At 33.9% G+C, this 12,500-nt stretch overlaps 1 protein-coding gene across 1 annotated transcript in view; it reads right to left on the minus strand.

Annotated features, from left to right (window-relative positions):
* The window catches only part of LOC115216612, an 84,422-nt gene that overhangs the window by 20,275 nt on the left and 51,647 nt on the right, over window positions 1–12,500 (minus strand). The window contains exons 3-4 of the mRNA XM_029786089.2: window positions 3,277–3,551; window positions 457–487 (exon numbers count right to left, since the gene is read on the minus strand). Coding sequence (XP_029641949.1) covers window positions 457–487; window positions 3,277–3,551 — 306 coding nt within the window. The remainder of the gene's footprint in view (window positions 1–456; window positions 488–3,276; window positions 3,552–12,500) is intronic.

Here is a 12,500-nt window from a genome sequence, read left to right on the forward strand (position 1 = left end):
TGATATGTTCAGACACCATATTTGATTATGCATGTTATACAAACATAATATACTACAAATATATGAAACGTTTTTATAAGTATATATATATACACGCACATACACACACACACACATATATGTATATTATATATATATATATATATATATATATATATATATATATATATATATATATTGTGTGTGTGTGCATATCTATATATAAATAGATAAATAGAGAGATAGATAGATTGGTAGACAGAAAGATAGATAGATAGAGAGATAGATAGATTGGTAGACAGAAAGATAGATAGATAGATAGATAGGTAGATAGATAGATAGATAGATAGTTAATAGAGAGAGAGAGAGTGAGTGAGACAGAGATAGAAAGGCAGACAGACAGAGTGAAGAGGCTTATAAGCGGGTATTGCGTATTGCTAACAAAATTTTAAATATATTGGGAGAAAATAGACTTACAGTGGTTGTGACGTGTTATAATCTGTAATACCTGTAAAGAAAGCGAAATTAAAATATGTGTCAACAATTTTTACTGCGAAAATATGTCACCATAAACTCTCTGATGCACATTAGTGCAGATGATTCAATTTGGAATCGTAAATATAATACAATAAATATCACTAAACGTACGATGAAATGCGATTTGTCTAGTAATTTATATTGATTATATCGATTATATGTAGGTCACAAAATCTGGACTTTGGATTAGGAATAATTTCACAATTGAATTAATGATGGTCATTGTGCGGCGGGAAGTTAGTCTGAGAAATGCGGTAGTATACAGAAAATAAATGGAATAGAAGTATATTAAATTTCCGAAATAGTGGCAATACCGGAGTTTTGCAACCCGTTCTTTTGAATGTTCCAAAGCATATGAAGTTTTTACAATCCATGTATTTCATCAGGCCGATAAATACATTCGGGTAAATAAGAATTAAACATATAGGGGAAGCGATACAAATTTATTAACTGCTATAATAACACAATAATTTGAGATAAAATGAAATATTCTATATAGAAATATGCAATTTTGAAATTAATAAAATTTGTATATACTACTTTGTAAGTACTAGTTAATATTAATACATCCTTAATATCGAGTAATCACACAATAAGTAAATATATAAGCGAAAAATATTAATATTACAAATATGCATTTTGAAATAATAGGAATAAATGCAACTTTTAGGTTGAAAATTTCAAGAACTAAATATACGGGGAGTGATTGAGACATCTAATTATCAGTATACTTCCATCTTCAAAACAATTAAGTGTTTTTAGTATCTTCAGATTTTTAATAGTAAAGTGTTAACATGAAAAGAGAAAAGCATGCAGTCATAATAGCCATATGTGCGAAATAACTTTCTAAATTCCTCAAAATCTTTTGCACGCGAATGTTGGATGGAATAGAAAGCCGCTATGGAAACGTTTCAACTGTATCAAAGAGAAATAAACACATTCTAGATTTTCGGATACTGAAGGATATCACAATTCATCCAACGGGTACATTATCGTTGATGATTCAGGTAAATCAACGTAGACCCTCACTAAAGATCTTCAGGTGTCGGAGTGAATTATCATAACCACGATGACTTTCTATGCAAGTTGTATTTACTGGAAAGAGGCAAATTCATGTTTGCAAGGGCAGAGGAAAATTATTTGATACTCGCCAAGATATACTTAATGTTAAAAACACTAACGAACATGGCATGGTTTGTTTCTTCTATGATGAGAAAATCTTCGACCAAGACCAAACGTCTTATGAAATTTAATATCCCCAGAGAAATGCACACTGAATTTTCAGGAACTGTATTTGGTTTTAGATTTGGGGAATAACAGAGGTCACTATAAGTCTCCTGACATCTTTTGTGAGGGTCTTGAAATAAATGCTGCTCTATACATTGAGGTGTTAGAGTCAGGTGTTAAGTGCTGGATGGATGAAGTATGCAGTGAAAGAGAACTCATGTTTCAACAAGACTCAGCGCTTTCAACATAGAATGGCTGGACAGATGAACTTTATGATCATGTAACACCAGACGTGTGGCCTCAAACTCGCCATATGTAAAGCTTAGATGACTACAAGACTTGGAACATTGATGAAAAAGAATCTAATCTATATCTTCACTCTATCTTCCCTAAAGTTCACTATTACTCAGTTGGTGTTCGACTATTTAGTGCAGGCATATGAACAAACTCGATCCCACAATAAAACAGATATCGAAGGACAATGTGGATCCATAGAATTATCTTATAAGGAAGTTAATGAGAGCATGTGCGCAAGTTTATATTAAAATGCATTTGGTTTTTGGTAGATTACCAAATAAGTCTTGAAATATATATCGCACTCTGTGTTTTAAATTCCCTTGTAAAATTGTAGGAGTGCTTTGTATTTCAATATATAATGAATTCCTTTTAAAAATTCCAACCGTTACTTAAATTTGCGGATTTATCAAAAATACATAGTTTGATTGTTTTATTATGCATTTTACATTTGTTGCTGTTGGATTAAATTTTGTTTGGAGCAGCAACATTCACTACCTATTTCTTTACTACCCACAAGGGGCTAAACATAAAGGGGACAAACAAGGACAGACAAAGGGATTAAGTCGATTACATCGACCTCAGTGCGTAACTGGTACTTAATTTATCGACCCCGAAAGGATGAAAGGCAAAGTCGACCTCGGCGGAATTTGAACTCAGAACGTAACGGCAGACGAAATACGGCTACGCATTTCGCCCGGCATGCTAACGTTTCTGCCAGCTCGCCGCCTTCACTACCGTCACTGCGACAATGTCTATGGTTTCTCTGCGACAGAAATGAAGAATTATAAAAAACACACGCTGCATTTCTTCTGAATCCCAAAATAATATTTCTGCGTTTATTTTTTGTTCTTTTTATAGTTGATATCTTTTCATTCATGTGAGACCAAATATTTCGATGCAGAAATGTAATTGATTTAAAATTTAAAATTGCCTATTTTATTGAGCATACTGGAATAAAGGCTGAAAGCAACAGCACCATAACAAAGCAACGCAACCATTTCATCTTGTATTCTACAAAGTATTCCATCCACTGTTATTATTTCTTTCCTTGATGTAACGATTTCTAACACGCTCACAAGGCCGCTACCTTGAGATATTATGGGGAGATTTCAACTCAAAACCTAAATGAATATAAATATATTTTTCACGGTAATATTTAAAATTTTTATTCGAGATCAACACTTCTTTTAATGTTTCCTGAATATATAAAATGTAGCAAAGAAAAATATAACTTACTTTCATAATTTTGATCAACTCCTTTCCTATCAGAATCTCCATCATAATTCGCTTTGGACTGTGACAATGCATGTAGAGGGTTATGATTTATTATCGAACCATTATATATGTTATTCAGTGATCCCATGTACATATCGTCATTTACTATACGCGGCAGAGCATTGGTTACAACAGGGACACCTAATACATCTTCGGACTGTGATTGACAGATAGATCCCTCCAATTTCTTTATTTGCTGTACTTTAGAAACTTGCTTCTTTCGGTTTTCTTTTAATCTATTTCCAAATATAAAACAAACGATTTAGAAGACACTAGACAGTATAGATGATGTTCCAATAAAATAATATACCTTCTTTAGTGTATTACTTTAATCATGTTTCAAATGCTATATACAATTGTCAGGCTATAATTTTTCTAGTTATATCTAACAAAACCACTCATTAAAAAAAAAAGAAACTCTGAATGCAATCAAAAACCAGCTGTATTTATATTTTATCAAATTATTATTTTTCTGACAAACATTGAGAGATTGTTTTAATACTTACATGTACATCACCATTCGATTGGCTATATCATTGATTGTCAACAAATGGCATAGAAATGGCTAAACAGTTCATAGGCTGTCTATAAATGAGCTGTGAAATCTTGCATGCATTAATGTCAACCCTCCTTATTAATAACTTCATTGTTTCTCCTGGCAAACTCCCATCTGACTCTTCAAAGAAGACTTCAAAAGTAAAGAGCAGTGATTTCATTTGAAAGTCAACATAATTTGGCATCGTGGTGTTACCAAGTATCAGCAGATAAAACGTTTTAAGCCCCAACGACATTCATACTGGCATGGTTGCTACATAAGTGGGTGACACTCTAAATGTACCAATTGTGCAAAAATAGCAGCTAAATTTAGAAGTGGGAGGGAGAGTTTTAAAGATGACTCAAAGTCTGGACGTCCTGCAACTGCCACCACTAAGGAAACTATTGACCATGTTCACCACATGGTGATGGATGGCAGGCAATTGACTATAAATCAAATAGCCAATGTTATTAGCATATCCCGTGAGAGGGTTGAGAATATTTCTGCATAATGAACTTGGCATGGGGAAGGTTTCTGCTTGGTGGGTGCTACGTCTTCAAACACCTGATCTAAAACGCACCGGGCTGATGACATTGTTTCAGGCAGATTCAGCTTATTTTCTTGAACATTTACTAATCTGAGTTTTGGATTCACCACTTGTAACTAAAGACAAAGTGACGTTTTGACTAATAGGATTTACGCTTCTTCACCAATGGGATCCAAGCACTGTAAAATCGATGAAAGAATGTATGGACCGCAAGAGGATCTATATTGAAGGGCAAAACACATTTAGTCAGATTCTATGACAGTGTCTTGTTCAGCCTATGAACTCTTCAGCCTACCCACGTTCTGATACAGTTACGAACAAGCAACGATTATTAGGAACCAAATTTTAATAATGCTGTAACCGCTAGGCTACTGACGAAACATAAACTGGAACACGGCAGAGGAGGCAGAGCGTTTATATCCTGTTTGAAGAACTCCAGCGTAGTTATAAATCACTTCTATATCTATATTAAATAGAATGTATTTACTAAATTCGTACATTACGCAAACAAATGAAGCAGTGTACCATATTAACTAATTAACATATGTCATTAAATTGCCAGTTATACAACAGAGTTAACAGACTCTTTATATCAAAGGCAGAAAGTGTAAGATTATCAAAAACATTTTAGAAAAATTATTTGTGTAACTGATTGATGGTTTATTCATTATGCTTACTTTCTTTTCATATACAATGCCTAGGTTAAATCAGCACGTTAATGGACATCATTTTGTGAATCCTGAGTAAAACTATATATATATATATATAAATATTATTAGAGACAAAACCACTATTTTGCAAAACAAACAAGGAAAGACTTAATCAATACATAAAATTTTAATAAATAGTCAAAACTATTTATTAAAATTTTATGTATTGATTAAGTCTTTCCTTGTTTGTTTTGCAAAATAGTGGTTTTGTCTCTAATAATATTTTATAATATTTTACTATAAAATTGGATTTAATCCTAAATCTGATTTTTTCCCTGTAAATTTGGATTTATTCCCTAATATTTATTATATATATATATATATATATATATATATATATATATATAGTTAATGATATCAGAGGGTAAAAAGCCCAACATAACCACCACTCTCACTCGAAATATGTAACGAACCAACAGAAATCGGGCAAACGAGTGGAATTTAACATATTATCTCAGCATAAAAACCGTAGAATATATACCTGGATCTTGATTTCGAATTCTTTGCTAGAGCGTCAATTCTCCTCAGCAGGAGAATTTGCTGTACCTAAAATGAATGCCGTTTTTATTCCGAAAGTTCCGCTGACCCCCAACAGACTGCCCCTATTGTATGCAGAGACTTCAGTTCCCTCTCAAATTCAGTTTCGCTATGACAATTAAGAAAGTCAATCGCTGAGAGTTGTCGGATTGGATTTCCCAACGTCATGCTTTTCACGTGGACGTCGGTTGTTCTAGGCGAGCTGGCAGAGTCGTTAGCACACCGGTCGAAATGCTGAGCGGTATTTCGTCTGTCGTTACGTTCTGAGTTCAAATTCCGCCGAGGTCGACTTTGCCTTTCATCCTTTCGGGGTCGATAAATTAAGTACCAATTACGCACTGGGGTCGATATAATCGACTTAATCCATGTGTCTGTCCTTGTTTGTCCTCTCTGTGTTTAGCCCCTTGTGGCTTGTAAAGAAATAGGTTGTTCTAGAGTTGGCCTGAAGGACAAACTAAAAATGTGGTCTATAAAACAGTCCTACAGTAGTTACTCATCTACTGCAATCTTCACATCTACGCCAACTGCAGCAGTTGGCAATCAGACTTCCAACAAGCATTCTATTGTTATATTTTGCTTTATTCCTGTGATTGCTGTATCTTACCTTCAATGTAATGTTCGCTTATGAACGTGCTCTGACAATGATGGTTGTACATGCCATTATTCTATTTGTGTCTCTGCTGTAAATGTTTGTTCTTGTTTATCATACAAAATGCTTCAGGTAGGATATAGGATCCCTAATGCATACTACAATTGCGATCTCATTTTATGGACTTTCATTTATTACTAACTGCCAAGTTTGAGATCAAAAAACTTTATTCATTTCCTGGGTTGCTTAGTACCATATAATACTGCTAACGAAACTGGTAATTTTACATTTTATGCATTTTATGTTTAACAACTTGAAACGACTTCTAACAGGAGGCTAATTCAACTTAAACCGTCAAAAGGAGTGCCTCATTATAGTTACACCATCTAAAGTATGGGTGCGTTTGTTAGTATACGTATATGTACGTGTGTATATATATATATATCAACGCCATAACAAATACTCCTAGATAGATAGATAGATAGATAGATAGATAGATAGATAGATAGATAGATAGATAGATAGATAGATAGATACATACATACATACATACATACATACATAAATAAATAGATACATACATACATAGATACATACATACATATTTCTTCCCCCGCTCTCTCTCTCTCTCTCCCTATATATATATATATATATATATATATATATAGCACGAACAAAAGAACTTTCACCTAATTAAATACACTCTCCCTTACTTAAATTATTTTGTCAGCATTTTCTTCATTTCCTTTTTTTATATACATATATATATATATATATATATATATATACCTACTCACACACACACGCACAAACACATATACATATGTGTGTGTATTTTTTTTCTTGGTTAGTCTGTCATGGTTCAGTGGTTTTTGCTAATGGTCTTATAGGTCCGAATAGTGTGAGTGTGTGTGTCTCTGTGCACGTCTCTATGTGTGTGTATATACATGCGTTTGTGTTTGTGTGTGTATAGAGAGAGAGAGAGAACGATATATAATATATATATATATATATATATATATATATATATATATATATATATGTATATATATATATATATATATATATATATATATATATATATATATATACATATATATATATATATATATATAATATATATATATATATATATATATATATATCGTTCTCTCTCTCTCTCTATACACACACAAACACAAACGCATGTATATACACACACATAGAGACGTGCACAGAGACACACACATATATATATATATATATGTATATATATATATATATATATATAATATATATATATATATATATATATATACGTTTAAAATATTTGTTGTGCAAGATTTTTTATGTGCGTGTGTTTTTATTGCTAAACTGGCAATATGTGGGTATATTTTATGCTGCTTCCTGGTGTGTGTGTGCACATACGTGTGTGAGTATTCGTGTGGGTGTCTTTGTGTGTGTCTATGTGTCTTGTATATTGCTGGGAGAATTCAGCTAAAACCGTCTTTCAGTATATATGCTTACTATATGAATTTATAGCTGATTTAGTAATATACTAATGTGTATACTAAAAATTAATATAAGCAGCTAAGCGCAATATAAAACCTTAATGGAAAACTTGAATCTTCCCTAATTGTCATTGAGGGTGTGGAATAGCACCGATATTGCTAGAAATAAATGTTAAACCTTCGAATGTATGTCAACGCCAGCTAGATAGATAGATAGGTACATACATACTTACATATCACTCTCTCTCTATCTCTCTCTACACACATATACATATAGATGTGTGTGTATATACATATAGAGGGAGAACGATATATATATACGAATACTCACACACTGCACTAACAATACAAACAAAACAAATTACTCACACACGTATGTGCACACACACACACACACCAGGAAGCAGCATAAAATATACCCACATATATACACACAAACACACACAAACGCATAAACAGAACTAACATACACAAAACGCACATGCATACACATACACACTGCCGGATAACCCAACACACACGGACACACAGAATCCCCGATAAATACAACACACTCACACACACATACACACCCCTACATATGCACCCTCACACACACATACGGTTGCTCACACACAAGGACAATTAAAACAGCAATAACATACTCAGATAGAGACACACACACACTCACGTACACACAGATAACATTCCCACCAACACAAAACACACAAACATACACACGCACCCACAGACGCACAAATACACACACGCGAACAAACACATGCGCGCACACAACAAATATTAATCACACATACACACACACAAACGTGCACACATATAGACACACCATCCTACCAAATATAAAACACACACCACAATAAACTCTGGGACCAATCAAAAACGGCCCTTACACACAAACACAAACGCATGTATATACACACACATAGAGACGTGCACAGAGACACATACACTCACACCATTCGGACCTATAAGACCATTAGCAAAAACCACTGAACCATGACAGACTAGCCAAGAAAAAAAATTCTTTTAATTCTACATTACTCCTCCTTGCCCCACCCCAACCAACCTCCCACACTCTCCCTTAAAATAGCAAACATTCCTTAGCTACACACAAGGCAGAAAAATGCCAGAGACAGATTGGTTCCTCTCCAAGTTTTTTGTGAATTCTTAAACATATCTCCTTCAGTGTATATATATACTACCAAACAAACATGATTTTTATTGAATACCTAATACATTTCGTTGAATATTTTCTTAAATACCTTCTTTTAAACCGTTTTTAACATTTTCTTATTATTATCAAAGAATGTATATATGTATTTTAATACTTTTGTGACAACCAGTACTTAATACAACAAAGCTTATACAAAGCTTTAAATTTTACTTTTGACAATCCTTTTCTAAGAAAAGTGAAACCCGTCAAGTGAATGAACATCTTTAAAATTGCATTTTCAAACCTTCTTTCACATATATATTTCCACTCGTGCGGTATCTAACAACTTTACCTCGTTATATATATATATATATATATATATATATATAATGGTTGTATACTGTCAATCTAACAAGAACGTGACAGTAGGGGGTACACCACCGTTATATAGCCCTAGGAGGCATCGAACGCCTCCTGACAGCTTCGACACATTTTATCCTGTGTCCTTATATACACATACGAAGGGGAGACAAACACCCCCAACTGCCGGAACTGCATCTAGGGACACCGTGTTTCAGGATCATTGTCCTTCATCGGCCTAGAGTAGAGGCCGATGAAGGACAATGATCCTGAAACACGGTGTCCCTAGATGCAGTTCCGGCAGTTGGGGGTGTTTGTCTCCCCTTCGTATGTGTATATAAGGACACAGGATAAAATGTGTCGAAGCTGTCAGGAGGCGTTCGATGCCTCCTAGGGCTATATAACGGTGGTGTACCCCCTACTGTCACGTTCTTGTTAGATTGACAGTATACAACCATTATATCGCTCCACCACCGTACACCTCTCTACGAGAGATTTAGAAACTCAATATTTCTTATATATATATATATATATATATATATATACACACAGAGGCTGCAATGGGCAAATAGTCGCCATTTTATATTTTCACGCATGCGCATCGTTTGTTTTCCAATTTGCTGACTACAGAGTATAGTAATGTTAATTGTGCACCGTCTGTGGGAAACGCAACATCATGATGCGGTTTACGCTGCCAGAAATTTGCAAACGACATGCTGTACTGCCTAGTATTCGAGCCGGAAACTCCAATACGAACACATCAGAGTAATTGAGTGTCAATCCCAAGACAGTGCAGAGGATTCGAGAAGTGTTGGATGAGTGTGATTATAAATGTACGGCAGCTCAGAAAATTCACTCTGAACGTACTTGTAAGAAAAGAGCTCCTGAATTTGTTGGTGAGATACAGGATATGATTGACAACGATCACTCCAAGTCAATCAGGTCTGTCGCCAGGGACGTGGGAGTGTGTGATATTCTTATCAGACAGATAGTGCATGAAGGTATTCGGTATTCTTTATACAAGTAAGAGAGAGAGAGAGAGATGGTACATAGACAGACAGACAGGCAGAGAAAGAGAAGTGGATATATAATTCCTCTTACTAATTTTCTTCTTATATTTCTGGAACTAAGTTTTCCTGCTGACAGAAACGAACATTTAATCTTGCCAGCATACAAATCACAAATGTTATTCGGCATTGAAGCCAACTGGGGTATTTGTGTCTACAATTTTTAATTCCAATTCTTTTCAAATTTAGTATATAGATTAAATTTTGTATACTAATCATGATAATGAAATTCATTTTTCCTCTAAATCCATGATTAGAAAGTTATTAGCCTTTAAAATTTGCACAATTTGGGTATCTTAGCCAATCAGAAGCTAGTATTTTACACATTACCGTGGCAAAAAATTATGCTTCTTTAGTAACCAAAGATGCTGCGCATGCGCACAACTAGGAGGAGATAGGAGAAAGATAGTCTACTATAAAGATACTCTTGTGTTTTTCTCCATCACAACATATGAATAAGAAAGGAAGGAGTGATAGATGAATAAGGAAGGAAAGGCTGATGGCAAACTGGTGGGATGGCGAACATTCAAAGAAAAATCAAATAACGTTTCAACTCTGTGTGAGATTATATATATAGGTGTGTGCGTGTACAAGGGAAGTATGTGAATACAGGTGAACATTAACAAGTGTATTAACTTGATTTACCATCCATATTTATACTACAATTTATACTACATTTTTGACGGCACAGGCTCAGCTAGTTTATTTTATAAAATCCTAGAGGGTATTGCAAACTTTCGTTCTTGAATTTTTTTTATCTAATAAATGTCTGTTTTAAACAATGTTTCGACTGTTACTTCTAGCATCTCCTGTTGGTTTGTTTTTTCGTAGCTTTTAAATATTTAATTTGCTCGCGAATGTTTTAATGTTGACTTCATTCCTCTATATTTTAATATTTCTGACAATGTTTTGACAAGCTGACCCCTCCCTCCCATGTCCCACTGATGATGGAAAAGGCAGCGAACGTGCTGTTTTCTGATTGGCTGAAAATTCTCATAATTATCTAAATTTGAACACCTGTAACATTTTTGGAAATTTTTTCTGGAATAAATAATTAACAAATTCGGATTCAGGATCAAAAATTACATCTATAAGATACATTAAACACTTTTTTAAAGATGACTGTAAACAGTAGCGAAAACCATAAAGATCCGCCGACTGTATCTTGTTTCTAGAAGCGTAACAACATTTCTATAGAAAATTTATAGCGATTTAGATGAAACGTTTTAGCAATTTAAATAGAAAATTTATCGCAATTTAGATGAAACTATTTTTTAAATATTTATTTTAGACACACATTCAATTTTTGTTTGTAAATGTCTGGTGTAAGAAAAGAAATAGGTTAGGAAAATTTGAATCATCGAAATTTTTTAAAAAGTATGTGGTGTTATATTTCTATAAAATTTTGCTTGGTCATGTATGTGACCATGTAAGGAAAAGGTATTCTGTCAGATGAAAAGAAAATAGGACATAATACAATGTCTATTTACCTTTAAACTTTGTCTCATATATATGCATTGTGTTTGTGTAGGATACATATGTGCGTGTATGTGACAGTGTATTTATGTTGTTCCCATGTTTGGTGGTAAAAATACTAAAAGATCGGACTCAATATACAATGTAGAGCAGGTATATATCTCCTTATCAACGCTAACTTTAAACTACATAGGTGCGTGCCTTAATAGCTAATTTGCTTTACTCAGGATTGCAGAGATGGGATTTCGACGTTCAGATTGTAGTTTTGAATTCTTGAGTGTTAAATTATTGAGTAAAATACGTTTTTTTTTGTTCTACTCCACTCAAGTAAGAAACGAGCAACCAGAAAGAGTTTTACACGATTAGAACGACCTTCTTATATGATATGGACATCACTTAATATATTAATTATGTCTGGAAAATTTAGAGGGTGTTAACATTGCCACTTCAATCGTCTCATACTGCGGGGACGGTGTTATACCCTCTGTCGCTTCTACACCATGAATATTGCAATGGATCTTCGGTAGCATGAGTCTAAAGCTATATAAGTGGCTCAAAAGCCAAGACTTTAGAGCATGGCACTAATGCACACGCGCAGCACATACACACGCACATATATGCACACACGCACACATACATATATAAATATATCTATCTATTTATCGACACTCTTATATATATATATGTATATATATATATATGTTATATAAAGGGCATTATT

This window comes from Octopus sinensis, linkage group LG10 (genome assembly GCF_006345805.1).
Source record: "Octopus sinensis linkage group LG10, ASM634580v1, whole genome shotgun sequence".
In the NCBI taxonomy this organism is placed as follows: domain Eukaryota; kingdom Metazoa; phylum Mollusca; class Cephalopoda; order Octopoda; family Octopodidae; genus Octopus; species Octopus sinensis.